A 16,742-nucleotide genomic window follows, 5' to 3' on the forward strand; every position below is an offset into this window, starting at 1 on the left:
TAAAAATTAAAATTTATATGTATTTTTGTTAAAATCATATTCTATATGAAAATTAATCAAAATATCAAAAGTTGCACCCGACATTTGAAAATTTTGTTTCTGATGTCAAAATTAAGTAAATAAATTAATATTCAGGATCTATGTTTTTTCTTAATTAATATTTTGAGTTGATAAATTATAATTAAAAATTTTAAATTAAAAAAATAATAAAAATTATATTTTTCAGAAAAAAGCGCTTATGAAGTGAAAATTTTATATACAAAAAAATTAAATTTTTAAATAAAAAAAAAATAAATTTTTAAATAAAAACATATAATTTATAAAATAATTAAAAATAAAATTTACGGAAATTCTTATAAGAATAGAAGAGAAAAAGAAAAGTTTTTGATAACTAGAAGGTTTTTTATTGGTTTATTTTTCCCATTTTACTCCATACATTTTCTGATTTCTTCTTGTAATTATTAATAATGCTCAACATGCGCACCTAAAACGGCTGTTCGTGAAATACAAGTGTGTGAAGAGTAACGCAGAGAACTGATGTAACGGCGAGCGAAATTTAATCCAAAGCAGCAGCTCCGGAAATAATTTCAATCAATTCACGCGTAATGACGGCTTGTCGAGTTCTGTTGAAGGTCAATGTCAATTTATCAATCATCTCGCCGGCATTCTTGGAAGCATTGTCCATGGCAGTCATACGAGAAGATTGCTCGCTGCAAGCACCCTCCTTCATGGCGTAGAACAACAAGGATCCGAGCGAGAATTCCAAATAGCTGCGAACGACTTCGGAATCAAGGGAATCATAAATGGGCAATTTTGAGGAATTCTCGACGCATGCCAAGCTGAAGATATTCATCTCAGACAAGTTGTACGAGACGACAGACTTGAACTTGTTGTACAAGATTTTGCCGTCGGTGAACTCGTAGTTCAAGTTGAGAATTTCGTTCGCCAATTTTGAGGCATCCAAAAATGTTGGAGGCAAACGCCCAATTTCATTCGCAACCATCAAGACATTCTTGGGGAACATACGACCCAAAATTGCACGAGACTTGTCGCCGACACAGATGATCTTCGTGTCGGGCGTTTTTGCCATCTCGTTTCTGATGTGACGCCCAATACCGCTGTGAACGGCGCCGCAAAGACCTAAAATTCAAAATTTCTTTAAAAATTGAAAAAAATTAGATGAAAACAAAAAAAATGTACCTCTATCAGATGTCATTGCGATGAAAACAGACTTATTTTCCTTCTCTGGCGGAGCAACTTCGGCACGCTCGTAAAATTGCTTCGCGCCTTCTCCATAAGGACGAGCTTGTTTCAAGTCACGTTCGGCACGAGCGTACTTGGCAGCTGACACCATTTTCATAGATTGTGTAATCTTCTGGATGTTCTTGACGGACTTCAAGCGGATGGAAATGGTCTTGAGCGTAGCCATACCTCGTTGTTGTTGTCCAGCATTGAAGATGCACAAGACATTGCCTGTCACGGCGGGAACGCGTGAAAACATCCTAAAAAAAAAGGAAAAAAGTTAAATTATTATCCCGGAATGTGTGTGTATCCAATCCTGGGTTATGTAATATTTTTCAATGTCGAAAATTGCAACAAATTCGCAATTTTAACATTAAAATTCACATAATTTTTGACAATTTCGATGCTCCAAAGAGATTCATACCTGTTAATCTGCGTTTATCACACGGTTAGTTACTGAAATCTGGAGAAAAATCGGCCCTCGGATGAGTTTTTCGTGGATGAAAATGGAGTCGTTGACAATCACGCGAACAGTTGTCGTTGGGAAAAATTCGAGCAACGCGCCCTCTACAGCAGATTTTCGCTGAGGCTCGTGACTGAATTGCACGAGGAAATCCATAGTGACGCTCAGCCAAAAGTGAGTCGGCTGAAAGTGATACTGTTATATGCTGTCAGCTAAGTATACCAGACTGGTATACTTAGCTGACAGATGTATAACAGTTCACTTTCATTCGTCTCAATTTTGGCTGAGCGTCACTATGGATTTCCTCATGCAATTCAGTCACGTGCCTCATGCACGACATGTCGCACTTATCACTTTCATTCGTCTCAACATACACAATTGTTCAGAGGGTCATTAGTCATTGTTGTAAAGTGAGTTTAAAAAATTAGTTTTCCTCTGATTTCCTCGCGTTAATTTTTAGAAAGACACAAAATCGGCAAAAATTCGAGAAACGGGGAAAATTCGGGCAAAAAGTTGATGTGTTGTTATTATTGTTATGCCAAATGAAGCAGTTTCCGAGGAATAAATGAGAGTGCGCAAAGAGACCCAATTTTAACATCGATCGAATAACAATGGTTTGTGCAAAATAACTTCACACAAATATCTTCACATCTTTTAAAAATTTGCTGTGTGACAAAAATCAAGCCTTTATATAATGAGGAGTGCACTGAAATTGCACAAAACCAAAACCTCAAAGTGCTAAAACGAAAAAAATAATCCAAATCGACGAGAAACTCGCTTTAAAGTTCACATCATCACATCACATCATCATCATTAAGTCGTCATCGCAAAGTTGAGGAGGAGAAAGGTGAAAAGTTGAACAACGATGGATTCCCATCAAATGCAGAAATCAAACCAAAATCGGTGCATGGTTTGTGCTCGGGTGCGACCATTCAGTCGAAAAGGTTGGTAATTTAATCGTCGTCGTGCGTGTGTGTCTGCGAATGAATGAATTAAGTGGTTCTCCTTTGAGATTAATTCGATACATTACGCGACGAATGTCCAGAGTGTGTCGGAATTCCGTGTTGATTTCATTCATTCAGAAAAAAATCGAGTTGCGAACATGAAAAAGCTATCGTGCAGTCCTTGTGCTTTTACAATAAAACGAAAAAAAAACAACGGCGACGACAAAAAAAAGTGCTGAACCGACTATTAATGCTAAAAAAAGAACAAACAAAGAAAACAACAAAAATTTCAGTTGAGAGACACAATTGGGCCACAATAACGCGCTTTCATCAATCAATAAACTATAATTTTATTTTATGCGAGTATCTAATTCGAGCATAAAAATATCTCTGAAGCAATTTTTGTTGTTTTTTTTTTGACAACGATTAAAATGTCATGCGAGAAAAGTCGCTTTGTAACCAATACGAGAATGACGAGACGAACAAAGAGAGAGCTTTCAAGAAAAGTGAAAATTTGTTTTGTATTTTGACAAAAGTAGAACAGGCAAGCCAAGAGACAAGAGACAGACATTTGTTGGTTTTTTAATTTGCTGTTTGTTAGCACGTTACACGTTAGCCCATATAGCCTTGGGGCGAACATGACTCGTTTTCACATACTACACACACGTAAAAATCAATGCAATATAGTTTTTCCGAGAAACACAGCCTTGTTGTGTTGCCTTATTAGTTACTGTACACTACTTTCTTATCTAAAATAACCCTAAATATAGAAAGGAACAACAATAAATAATGTAATACGACGTCGTTCCTCATTTCAGTGACGGGCTTTGAACTTTTTCAGGCTTTTGACGTCGAATTTTTATGCTTGGTTTGAATTAATTGGAAAATATTTGACAAAATTTATTGAATTTTTTTCTCAAAAGGACCCATTTTGACAAAATTTTGGTAATCCATCACTGCTTTCGCCGTATTTATGTATCTGCAGAGGGTTTTATCAATAAAAAGTTATGCAGTCGCCAGAGTTGTCGAGTGTCGTTTGTCGCTCGCTTTATTAAAAATCAATCTGGATTATGTTTATTTGACTATTTTATTTGTTTTTTTTTTGTGTTGTTTTGTTTTGCTGTTCTTTTATTTTTTTGAAGTGACACAATATTTTTCCTCGTCGTGTTTTTCTTCGCTACTCGTTCGTACATTCGTGGAAAAATGTCGTTGTTATTTTTTTTTTTTTGTTCTGTTACGATTATTGATCTCATGCCAAAACATTTTTCCATAATTGATTCGGAGTTGTTGAAATCTAATCTAATCAACATAAAAAATGAAGTTAATTATGCAAAAACTGTTTCCACAACTCTTCGTTTCGTTAGACAACTACCCGAAAGGATGTTATTGATCATTATCATAATAAGAGTTTATGAACATTACGAGGCGACGTTACAAGGGACGTTGTCTATCCTTGAGATTTTGTGTTTTTCGAAAAATTTACATGATACGATCGATTGAAATTATTTCATATGTGCTTTGAATGAATGATTTTTAGTTAAAAGGATGAAAATGGAAAGTTTTTAAATGTAAAAGTGCAAAGAGAAATTTCTTGAAGAAAATTATAAAGAAAAAATTTTTTGATATTTTTGCATATTTTTGCATATTTTCATATTTTTGTCAAAAATTTCACTCTCTCGAACAAAAAGACATTCGAAAAAATATTACATTTTTTTACGTATTTTTTACGTATTTTTTTACGTATTTTTTACGTATTTTTTTACGTAATTTTTACATATTTTATTTTATAAATTTTTAAGTGTATAACCATCAAATTCAAAAAAAAATTTCATATTTTCAAAAAAAAATCAATTTTTGAAAAAAATTTACGAATTTTTCAGAATAAATGTTTTAGTAAAAAAAAATAATTTTGGATAAAAAAATTATTAAAAATTAAATTAAAATTTTTAGTTAAAATATTTATTAATCGAATATCTGCTGCAAATTTTGTCCGAAAATATTTTTTTTTAATTATTTTTTTTTATTTATATTTTAAATTTAATTTAATTAAATTTAAATTTATATTAGCTGTTCAAATTATTGTCACAAAGAAAATTTTTTTTTTAATTTTAATTTATTTTTTTTAAAAATTTATTTAAATTAATTTTAAATTTAATTTAATTTAAATTTCACAAAATTGGAAGAAAAACTTTAAAAAAAATCAATTTTTGACAAAAATATAAAAATTTCATTCTCAAATCCGCTTTTTTTCATAAAATTTCTCCTTAACGAACAATTTTTTCTTCATCTTTTTTTTGTAAATCCAAAAAATTATTTGGAAGTTTACCAAATCATAATTGGCTGATCGACAGATTTGCTTAATTATTCATGTTGAAATTGTGTCAAAAGCATTTCGTGCATTAAAAAAGGTGTTTCTTTGTCTCATGAGTTTTTCACAAGAAATTCTTGCCAACTCATGTTTCCTGAAATTCGAGAGAAAATTTGATACCAAAAAATTTCTTCGGAAAAAAATTAACTTCGCATGCGACTCAAATCAGAGGTAAAGCAAAGCGAGGCAAAGCAACAACAAGACAGCAAAAAACGAACCAATTCATTACACTTGACATTGTTGCCCCAAAATATATGCTCTATAAATTTTTTGTCTATTTCGTGGCACGGAGTTTGCTACCTAAAAAGCAACAACGGCAAAGAAAAAAAATAAAAACGAGAGTACTTGGTTGGAGGTAAATATTTTTTCTGATACAGAAAAACGAAACAAACGAGTAAATATTATATAATTAGTAGCGTGATTGCATGCAAACAGTTAAATTTTATGATATTTGTGTTAAGCATGCCAAGTCTCTGTCCTGCACCTGAATGCGAGGAAGTTTCCATTAAATGGGTGGATCGCAAATTGTTTTTTTTTTTTCGTTGCCATTGTCTCTCGGTATCCTTGTTGCTTTGTTGGCATTTAATTAAAGGCAGGTTATTCATGCAAATAAACCAACGTCGGTGACAACAAAAATGTAATTAAGACTGCGCGATGTGATGTGATACGACACACGAGGGAAATGAACTAATAAATATGTAATTGCGGGACGATGATTGCTGTTTGCCGCACGTTCAGGGAGATTCTGGTCATTCTGGATGATGAATTTGTACGAAAAGTCGTCTGTTTTGCCGTATGTTTTAATTTATGGGCGATGAACATGAATAAAATTGAATGCTTTGTTACACTCGAGTTGCATAGAAAACGCAATTCAACGAATGTGCAGCTAATAAATTATTGACGTTGGCTCGTTTGAAGTTAGTTACGTAAGAAATGCTCGTACACATGAACAGATGTTTTTAATTATGATTACGGACATTCTTGACTTTTACTTTCCGATGCCGTTTTAGATTAATATTGCGTGATTTTTATTTGCAGAGCTTGAAATGGGCACCGAGAATGTCATTGAAATGCAGGAAAATCAGACGATTTTACATAATCCCAATTCCATGGATAAAATTGAAAAGTAAGTAAGGTCACTCAAAAATTTTTTTTTCTACTTTTTGTCTCATGCTCGATTTTAAAAGTCGAAAATCCAATGGAGCAGAATAAAAAAAAAATCAAAAATTTTTTCAAATTTGACTTTTTCCATCTTTTTCCAAATTAAAAAAAAAAATTTTAAAATTTTTTAAATACTTTCAATCTTGAAGAATTTTTTTTATTGAAAAACAAAATTAAACATGAATTTTCTTCTCTAAATATATTTTCAAAAAAAATATTTTTCAAAATTTTTTTGAAATTATTTTTTTTAAATTTTTTGACAGTTATTTTTATGAAATTTTTTTATTCAATTTTTTTTTAATTTAATATTTTTTAATTTTTTTGATCAATTAAATTTTTTAAACTTTTTTTTTTATTTTCAATTTTAAAAAAAAATATTTAGGGACAAAAAGTTCGATAAAATATTGGAACGACCTAATTTCCTTTAATTAATTTTTGATCGATATTAACAAGTCATTCTCTTTTTTGTCAATAGAAAACAGCCAAAGACATTTGCATTTGACTATTGCTTTTACTCCACGGATCCAAATGCCCCGAATTTCGCCTCACAAGAAAATGTTTTCGACAGCGTGGGACGAGATATTCTCGAAAATGCATTTCAAGGGTACAACGCGTGCATTTTCGCCTATGGTCAAACAGGCTCCGGAAAATCTTACACGATGATGGGCACACAAGATAATCAAAATAAGGGAATAATTCCGCGATTATGTGACCAATTGTTCGAATCGATTTCGAAAAATACCAATGACGAGTTAACGTACAAAGTTGAAGTGTCGTACATGGAAATTTACAATGAAAAAGTGCACGATTTGTTGGATCCGAAAACAACGAAACAATCATTAAAAGTGAGGGAGCACAATGTTTTGGGACCATACGTTGATGGATTGTCACAATTGGCGGTGACATCATTTGAGGTTTGTTAAATTTTTATTTTTCATGAATTTTTAAAAATTTTTTAATTTTGTCTTTTTAGGATATTGATAATTTGATGACGGAGGGAAATAAATCGCGAACAGTAGCTGCTACAAATATGAATGCTGAGTCATCACGTTCGCATGCAGTTTTTTCGATTGTACTAACTCAAAGCTTATTCGACAAAATGGCAGGAATGACGGGAGAAAAAGTCTCGAGAATGTCTCTTGTTGATCTTGCGGGATCAGAAAGAGCTGTTAAAACAGGCGCTGTTGGCGAACGTCTCAAAGAAGGTTCAAACATCAACAAATCTCTCACGACGCTCGGATTGGTAATTTCCAAACTCGCCGAAGCGGGAAAAGGCAAAGATAAATTCGTTCCGTATCGAGATTCGGTTTTAACGTGGCTGTTAAAGGATAATTTGGGAGGAAACTCAAAAACTGTAATGTTAGCGACAATTTCCCCGGCAGCTGATAATTACGAAGAAACTTTGTCGACTTTGAGATATGCGGATCGTGCGAAACGTATTATCAATCATGCTGTTGTCAACGAAGATCCAAACGCCAAATTGATTCGCGAATTGAAAGAAGAGATTCAAGCATTAAGGGAAATGTTGAAACACGCAACAAGCAGTCCCGTTGGCGAACGTGTCGATATTCACGATAAATTGGCGGAAAGTGAAAAGATTATGGAACAAGTTTCACAGACATGGGAAGAAAAGTTGCAAAAAACCGAAAGAATTCAGAATGAGAGACAACAAGCACTTGAAAAAATGGGCATTAGTGTACAAGCGAGTGGTATTCAAGTTGAAAAGAACAAATATTATTTGGTAAATTTGAATGCGGATCCGTCGTTGAACGAATTGCTCGTGTATTACTTGAAAGATCGAACTCTCGTTGGCGGAAGAAATACCCAACCTCAACCTGACATTCAACTTTTTGGTTTGGGCATTCAAGCAGATCATTGTGTGATTACCATCGAAGATGCGGAACTCTTTATGGAGCCCATTAACAATGCAAGATGCTTCGTAAATGGATCGCAATGCACGAAAAAGACCCCATTACGACATGGCGATCGAATTTTGTGGGGAAATCATCACTTTTTCCGCGTAAATTGCCCCCGATCGGCAAATAGTACGAATTTGACGTCAGAACCGCCAACGCCTGCACAACCAATTGATTACAACTTTGCTCGTGATGAGATCATGCAGAACGAATACAGTAACGATCCGATTCAATCTGCAATTGCCCATCTCGAGAGACAACACGAAGAGGATAAACAAGTAGCTTTGGAGCAACAACGCAAAGAATATGAAAAGCAATTTCAACAACTTCGAAATATCTTGTCGCCAACAACGCCGTATGCTCCTTATGTTCCATACGATCCCTTACGAATCAGCAAAATGAATCCTTGTACGCCAAGTTCGCAGTTGAGAATTGAAAATTGGGCACAAGAAAGAGATGAAATGTTCAAAAAGTCATTGTCGCAGCTGAAAGAGGATATTATGCGGGCAAATTCACTCGTGCAAGAAGCGAATGTTTTGGCAGAAGAAATGGGAAAACAAACAAAGTTCAGTGTTACTTTACAAATTCCTCCTGCGAATTTGAGTCCAAATCGTAGAGTGAGTAATTTTTAAATGAAATTTCATAAAAAAAAATTTCTGACATTTTTTTCTTTTTAATTTCAGCGCGGAGCATTCGCAAGTGAACCCGCAATTTTGGTAAAACGAATAACTGGAAGCCAAATTTGGAGTATGGAAAAGTTGGAGAACAAATTGATCGACATGCGTGAAGTTTATCAAGAGTTTAAAGACCCAATGGCAGCGGTAAGTACTTCAAAGTTAGTTTTTAAGCAAATTTTTTGTCTATAAATGCGAAATTTGTAATGCAAGCCTATCGTGGATGCCGATATCGACGATGATTATTACGACGATGACGATGAAGAGGTATTTTTTGAGTGTTGTCGAGTGTTTTTCCTTATTTTTTGTCACTTTTTGATACTAATTTTAATTTTTTCTCTTTTTTCGCAGAACGAAAACAAGTTGAAACTCGATCCGTTTTACGAGTCGCAAGAAAATCACAATTTGATCGGTGTTGCGAACATTTTCCTTGAAGTCTTGTTTCACGACGTCAAGTTGGAATATCACACACCGATCATCAGTCAACAAGGCGAAGTTGCGGGACGACTTCAGATCGAAATTTCTCGTATCGCAGGACAATTTCCGCAAGATCGAATGTGCGAATCTGCCTCTGATAGTTCACAAGATTCGCGAGACGATGAATATGAGAAGGATGTCACTTATAATACCATAACAGCTCGTATCAGCATCAAACAAGCAAGTGGCTTGCCATTGTCTTTGTCGAATTTCGTCTTTTGTCAGTACACGTTTTGGGGACATGAGTCAACTGTTGTTCCTGTTGTGAATCAAGATCGATTAACACATGATCAGAATCCCGCTTTCATGTTTAACCATCAACAAGATTACACTGTTGCGATAAATGAGGAGTTTTTAGAGCATTGTGCTGATGGCGCGTTATCGATTGAAGTTTGGGGACATCGCAGTGTTGGATTTTCGAAGAACAAAGGATGGGAAGTCGAACAACAACAAGCGAAAGCACGAAGTTTAGCCGATAGATGGGCAGAATTGTCACGAAAAATCGAACTTTGGGTCGAAATTCAAGAGTTGAACGATAATGGCGAATATGCTGCTGTTGAAGTGACATCTCAACGTGATGCGGAAATGTTAACGGGAGGCGTTTATCAATTGCGACAAGGACAACAGAGACGAATTGAAGTACGTGTAAAGCCTGTACAGAATTCGGGAACGTTGCCAATAATTTGTCAGTCAATTGTCTCAATTGCCGTTGGAAGTGTCAATACGCGATCTCGTTTGCAAAAGCCTCTTGACTCGTATCAAGAGGAAGATTTGACGATTTTGCGTGACAAATGGAGCGAAGCTTTGGGACGTCGTCGCAAATATCTCGATCAACAAATCCAGAAACTCATCAATAAAGAATCCAAAACGGAGCAAGAAAAGGAACGCGAACAAAGTCTCGTCAATCAATGGGTTTCGCTGACGGAAGAACGAAACGCTGTGTTAGTTCCTGCAGCAGGTTCAGGCATTCCCGGCGCTCCTGCCAATTGGAATCCTCCGCCCGGCATGGAGCCTCATGTGCCCGTGTTGTTTTTGGATCTCAATGCGGACGATTTGTCGACACAAAATTCCAACGACGAGCTTTCAATCACAGGTCTCAACTCAATTTTACCCAAAGAACACGGAAATAAATTCTACACGTTGCAAATTCTTCAACATTTGGACAAAGACATTTGCGCTGTTGCCAGTTGGGATTCTTCAATTCACGATTCGCAAGCTCTAAATCGCATTACGGAGTCAAGCGAACGTGTTTATTTGATTTTAAAGACGACAGTTCGTTTATCTCATCCAGCTCCGATGGATTTGGTATTGCGTAAGAGATTAGCCATCAATATCTACAAGAGACAAAGTTTCACGGATAAATTGAAGAAAATTGGGCGCCTTGGAAGATTTGATACCGTGATGCAAACAGGAGTGACTTACGAAGTTGTTTCCAATATCCCAAAGGCATCGGAAGAACTCGAAGATCGCGAATCGCTTGCACAAATGGCAGCCAGCGGAGATGATGGAGATGGCGAAGAAACTTATATCGGTAAGAAAATGATCGATTTTCTCTTTAAAAAAATATTTTAAATTAATTTTCTTTGTAGAAAAATACACCAAAGGAGTTTCGGCTGTAGAAAGTATCTTAACACTTGATCGCCTTCGACAAAATGTCGCAATTAAAGAACTCGAACAACAATTAATTGGACTACAGAAACAAAATAGCACGACATCGATGCGCAAAACGTGCAGTGTTCCTAATTTCTCTCAGGTAAGTTTCACTTTTTCTTCTTTTTTCATTATTTTATGATATCAACATCATCGTTTTGTTCAATCTAGTTGTTTTTGTCTTTTTCATATTTCACAAGTTTTGTACGATTTTTTGGTTAAGAAAGCTTTTCTCGCATAATCAATCAAAAATCGCACTTTTTATTTAAATTTTTCCTTTTTCTCATCTTTATTTTTGAGTTTTCTTACAAAAAATATTTTTCTCTGATTTTAACTAATTTTCACTCAAATTTTTTCACGCTTATCAAAATTCGTAACTTCCCAAAAAAAAAAAAAAAATCTAAATTTTTCAAAAAAAAATAAAATTTTTAACGGTTCAGGCTGTAAAAGAAGCCGCTATCAAAACGAGTGCATCAGTAAGTATTTTAAACTTCTCGTAGATGTTAGTTGATAACTTCTCCTTCCCTGCTATATTTTTAATATACCCCCTTTTTGAATGAACGAACTCCCGAACAATACAAAAAATTGGCAAATAGCTTTAATGCGCTTTTTTGAATGTTTTTTGTGTAAAATTTTCAATTTTTATGACTTTTACTGATAATTTTTTTATTTAGATTATGCGTTTTGACACGTCAATGGAAGGCTTGTGCAATATGGGACGTTCCGAGTCATTTGCTGAGCAATTGAACGATCCCGATATGAATATTTCGCGATTTATGAGTTCAGGTAAGGCATAAATTTGGGTTTTTATGAAAAACTTTGATTAAAAAAAAAAATTTTTTTAGTGCCTCCATCGAATTCTCAACGTACGAGACACAGTTTCGGCGGAAAATCGGATAACGCTGATCCTCTTGCTGGATTACCAACGAAACAATTTGGCTTAGGTAATTTTTGTAGAGACAGTTTGTCATTTTTGTACAACATTACACGATATACACAGTGCTCAAGCAAGAGTTTTATGTTAATTGCTGTGAAAATGCAGATCAAAAAGGGTCATGACAACTTTTTTCTTGAGCAAAAGTTCATTCTATCGTACGATAGTTTAAACTTTCGAACAAGTTGCCTGATCGCAATATCAAAATATAGTAGCAAAACACTCAGTTCATTAAACAGACCATTAAACCATTCAACATTTGATTGATTGATTGATTCGCTTTCAATTTACATTACAAGGTCGTTTAATTTGACACATCATTCTTTCTTTTTTCGATATATATTTGCACTAGATGACATCCATATTTTTACACATGTTAATATTTTACATATATAGAGACATATTTATACTCGACCTTAGCGACATTTTTACAGTAGGAAAAGTTGACGTAAAAATTTAGAAGATTTTTTAGGTAACTTCCCCATATAATCAACGTAGATAGAAAATTTCGTTAAAGTAGAAAAAAAATATTTATAAAATGTACAGAGGAGTCTTAGATAACGAGCGACAATGGACTGACCGAAAAAACTTCTGAGATCTGCTTAAATTTTCGTTTTAAAAAAAAAAATTAACGCACCAATTTCACGTTTTCGATTTTTTTTCAACCAAAAAACAGCAATTTTTTCTTTTTCTATCTAATTTTTTATTCCTTCTCTGCTTGCTTGACATACAAAAAATTACGAAAAAATAACGAAAATTATTTATTAAAAAAAATTATTTCATCCATCCTGCTCTGCTATTATTTGCGTTTGCTGTGCGTGTGATTGTCTCTCACGTTTGTATCGAAAATGAAAAAAAAAATTAAAAAAATAAAAATAGTGAACTGCAAAAGTTTTTACGGTCAAGGCTCTATACTATCATCAGGTAAAGAAAAAATGATTTTCTTAAAATTAAAATTTGTTTCGTTTATTTTTTTTATTCAAACTTTTTTTTTATTTTTTTTGTAAGAACAACAGAAAAATTGTTCAAAAAAATAATTAGAAATGCAAAATTATGTAGTTAATTCGAAAAATCTCTTGATTTGGGCAAAAATATTGTTTTTAAGTTTTTTTCCAAAAAAATATTTTCGACAAAAAAAAATGTGTTCGATAAAAGTTGAATAGAGGCTTGACTTATTTTGTGTTTTTATTCACGTTTTCAATCAAATTATCAAACAAGGGCGAATTGCGATGGATAACTTTCAACAATTCAGCAATTTGTCCTTGTTTGTCGAGTATGTAAAGCTTCAAATCCAAGTGTGTGTGAGTGTGCTCGCTACCTAGAAGTAGAATAGTTGTTGATTTTTTTTATAAAAAAAGTTTCAAGCTCTCATTCATCCAACAAAAATGCATGAACCAAAAAAAAGAAGAGTAGAAATCTGTAAAAACGTTTTCTTCGTTAGAATTCACAACTTTCAAGTCCATTAACTTTGCAATGAACTCGATGTTAGTGTGTTTGATTCTTTCTTAGTTTTCAATGCTCTTTGTGAGGAAACAAATTTACTAACTCTCCTTCTTTCTCTCGTTCAAATTATATTGGAATGCAGCACGACCAACATTCTTGAATCTCAATTTGAATCTAAACTCAATGAGATTGCAGCCAACAAAACGTAATGAGCTTCATTTTCCATCTTTTTTTGAATTTCCCCCAAAAAAAATTTTTCAAGCAATTTCTAATTTTTTGATTTTTTTTGTAGCTTCGCCAGCTGGAAGCAAATTAGCACATCGAATGACAACATTGCACGAAGAACCTGTTCGTCCCCACACATTGAACGAAGAATCGGAGGATTGTTACAGCGATAACGAGTACAATGATGGCGCTTCGAAAACGAGTTATGCCTACAATCGACCCATGAAGTACAGCAGAACAGTCGATTCGTTTGTCGATATTGGGCGTGCTGCGTTGAATCATCATCCGATGAACGAAAGTCACGCAGAGCAAAAGGCCACGGAAAAGACATCTGCGAAGACAACAGGCACTCCCAGCATGACGTCATCGACTTCGAGTGGATATGGTTCGATGTGCATTGATGATACGCCAGGTAAGAAAATTCTCTAAAAAAAAAAATTATTTTAATAAAAATTTTTATTTTTTTAGATTTTGATAATCTTTCATCCGCTTCACCGCCAAACAAATCAACTTTCCGTCGTAAGCAAAGTGACGATTTTGTCATTCACAAAGTCTCGACATCGCCTATCAAGAAACCTCTGACACCCACAAACAATCATCCGCTCCAAAATTTGCGAGAAATCCATCAAGAAACGGAAGCGATCAACGAAGATGAACAAGACGAGGACTTTTACGAGGAAAAACTGACAAAAAATGACGAAAATCGCAATAAAATCAACAACATGATGCTCAATAGTAACACAATTAACATCAATCTTAACAACAATTCCGATGAAATTGACGACAATCAAAATGACAGTAAAAGTACAACAACAACAACAACCAACGTCGAAGATGAAATGCAAGAAATTGGCACAGGAATCGTAACAAAAGAGCTGAAAGGAGATCAAGTAGTACGAAGACAAAAGAAAACTTCGCAGAAATCATCAAATCAAAGAGCTTCATTCCCAATGATCACGAAAACGAAGCCAACAACTGTTGAGAATCCGGGATTCGAGTGCAGCGATACTGAAAAACTAATGGAAGGTAAACAAAAATTTTTTATAATTTTTTTTAAGAAAATATCTAATGAAATTTTTCATTTTAGAACCGATTCCTGAGATGCAAAAGTCATCATCGAAAGCAACAGACTTGCCAGAATGGTGTACAATTGGAGAATCTGTGTTAATTCGACCTGTAAATCATAGCGGTGTGATAAGCTTTATCGGAGAAACGCATTTTCAAGTAAGTTTTTTCATCATTTAAAAAAAAAAATTTTTTTTTCATGAATTTTTTTTGATTTTTTTTAATAGGCAGGCTTATGGGTCGGCGTTGAATTAGACTTGCCAATGGGAAAAAATGATGGAACCGTCCAGAATATACAATATTTTTCATGTAAGCCAAAGCATGGCATATTTGTACGTCCAGATAAATTGATCTTGGATAAAAAGGGGCGCGCAATGCGTTCTTACCGCGCAGAAAAGGAGAAGAAAGGTAAATTTTTTCATATTTTATATTGAAATTATTTTAATTTTCGATTTTTTTATTTAAACAGAAACAGGAACACGTAAATGATTGTTTCACAAGTGCTCGTTACACAATTATACACGTGCGAGCACAGCAATTTTGAAGAAATCAGCAAGCACTTCAACAACCTTTAGACGATTCGTCGGCACAAGTGGTAAACGTTAAAGAAAAATCCTTTTCAAACAACCAAAATATGGCTTGTAGAATAGAGAAAAACACACACAAACCAGATTATTGAAAGTAAAAAAAAATGTAATTAGAGATTAAGAGACATTAGACATTAGAGAACATAGAGAAACACCAAAAAGGCACTCCGTTCCCCTTTTTCAACATATTTTTTGCAAAAATCAAAATTTATTGTATTCCTTTTTGTATTAACTTATTTGAATTATTTCGGCAATTTTTAAAAAAACTATTTTTTTAACAAAAGACAACGACATGGATGTCAAATAATTCCATTTTTTTTAATTTTATCGAAAAAAAAAAAATTCTGAGAATTTATATTTTTAAAGCTTTTTTAAAAGAAACATGTGAAATACATTGAAAAGTTATTCCAAAATGTAAAGTACATTATAAAAAATATTTTTAGAATAGAAGAATATTAATGTTAAGTAGAAAAGAGAAATAAAATTATGTAAAATCTAGTCATCAATTCACAAAAATAAAGATTAATTAAGATATGATGGCACACACTGTTCATACAACTTATAAATGTTTTGGAAAGTAAAAAAACTGAAAAAATGACAAAGTTATGTGATACAATCTTGATTGAATGTAAGGAAAAAAGAGAGAAAACTGTCAATAATGGGATTCTTTTTTGTAAAGGAAAAAGGATTTTCAACTATTTTTCGTCTTTTTAAAAGTTACTAAAGCAAACAAAAAATACATTTCCTCAATAAGCAATTTTCTTTTGCTCATATTTTGATAAATATAAACTATAACTACTAAAAAATTCCATTTTACAAATATTTAAAAAAAAAATGATATACATGATTATTAATTATTATATTAATTATTACGAGATACAACAAAAAATGTCCTAAAGAATGAATTTTTCACTGCGCAAAATAACTTTGACTACTTATTTCAACTCTTGCGTCAAATAAGAGTGCCAAGGAACAAGACAAAAACCTATTTAAACAAATATGAGGCTATTTTTTTACAAGTTTGTCCTCTGGAAGTGTCAAAGAAAACAAAAATAATAAAAAACAAAGTTATGAACACAAAAGTATTGATCTATCTCATGAAATGAAATGGAAAACTAAAAAAATTATTCAAAATTCGTCCCATTTTTCTTATCTAATTATTATATTATGTATTAAATAATTAAAAAAAATGAAAATACATATTAATATAACATTAACATTAGATAAACTAAATAAAAATCTGCTTTAGACCAACAAACATAAGCCCATCCAGAGCCCGTTAGCTAACTCTCTGTTAGAAACTATGATGAAAAAATATGAGTAAATAAATAAAAATAACTAAAAAATATAAAAAAAAATATTTTTTTTTATAAATAAAACAAGAAGAATGAAATTTTGGCTTCAATTTATTTATTTAAAATTTTTCTCGTTATTATTAATTTTATATATTTATACTTTTTATATATGTTTGCAAGATTAAATAACACACTTTACGTACACGGGTTATTAATAATTAATAACTTGAATTGTTTATCATTAATTTTTTTTTCAAAAATGTAAGAACATAACTTTATCTCTTAATAAATATATTCA

General features: G+C 33.1%; 2 protein-coding genes across 7 annotated transcripts; one reads left to right on the forward strand and one right to left on the reverse strand.

The window, feature by feature from the left end:
- Positions 1-381: 381 nt before the first annotated feature.
- Positions 382-1,821, reverse strand: LOC134829859 (ATP synthase subunit gamma, mitochondrial). The gene is made up of 3 exons (XM_063843145.1): positions 1,667-1,821; positions 1,201-1,502; positions 382-1,140 (listed from the first exon to the last, which is right to left on the reverse strand). Exons 2-3 carry the CDS (start codon positions 1,499-1,501, stop codon positions 557-559), a joined length of 885 nt encoding a protein of 294 aa, XP_063699215.1. The 5' UTR covers position 1,502; positions 1,667-1,821; the 3' UTR covers positions 382-556.
- A 286-nt stretch (positions 1,822-2,107) lies between these two features.
- LOC134832480 (kinesin-like protein KIF13B) lies at positions 2,108-16,506 on the forward strand. Of its 6 annotated transcripts, XM_063846509.1 has the most exons (18): positions 2,108-2,649; positions 6,056-6,143; positions 6,654-7,092; positions 7,152-8,711; positions 8,778-8,915; positions 8,982-9,035; positions 9,120-10,776; positions 10,835-10,998; positions 11,336-11,371; positions 11,570-11,681; positions 11,741-11,839; positions 12,709-12,753; positions 13,415-13,477; positions 13,565-13,909; positions 13,966-14,523; positions 14,585-14,721; positions 14,790-14,970; positions 15,032-16,506. In XM_063846509.1, the coding sequence occupies exons 1-18, from the start codon at positions 2,571-2,573 to the stop codon at positions 15,049-15,051; spliced, it is 5,775 nt and encodes a 1,924-aa protein (XP_063702579.1). In that variant the 5' UTR covers positions 2,108-2,570; the 3' UTR covers positions 15,052-16,506. The 6 variants fall into 6 exon arrangements, with proteins under 6 accessions (XP_063702579.1, XP_063702581.1, XP_063702580.1 ...); XM_063846511.1 differs by lacking the exon at positions 12,709-12,753; XM_063846510.1 differs by lacking the exon at positions 11,336-11,371.
- The last annotated feature ends 236 nt before the right edge of the window (positions 16,507-16,742 follow it).

This window comes from Culicoides brevitarsis, chromosome 2 (genome assembly GCF_036172545.1).
Source record: "Culicoides brevitarsis isolate CSIRO-B50_1 chromosome 2, AGI_CSIRO_Cbre_v1, whole genome shotgun sequence".
Taxonomy (NCBI): domain Eukaryota; kingdom Metazoa; phylum Arthropoda; class Insecta; order Diptera; family Ceratopogonidae; genus Culicoides; species Culicoides brevitarsis.

Bases quoted from the DNA above. Each gene is read 5' to 3' on its own strand.
- LOC134829859 (XM_063843145.1), bottom strand. From the start codon at position 1,501: ATGTTTTCACGCGTTCCCGCCGTGACAGGCAATGTCTTGTGCATCTTC. The intron at 1,141-1,200 runs GTACATTTTTTT...TTTGAATTTTAG, and splicing joins CGCAATGACATCTGATAGAG to GTCTTTGCGGCGCCGTTCAC.
- LOC134832480 (XM_063846509.1), top strand. From the start codon at position 2,571: ATGGATTCCCATCAAATGCAGAAATCAAACCAAAATCGGTGCATGGTT. The intron at 10,999-11,335 runs GTAAGTTTCACT...TTAACGGTTCAG, and splicing joins GTGTTCCTAATTTCTCTCAG to GCTGTAAAAGAAGCCGCTAT. The intron at 13,910-13,965 runs GTAAGAAAATTC...TTATTTTTTTAG, and splicing joins GTGCATTGATGATACGCCAG to ATTTTGATAATCTTTCATCC.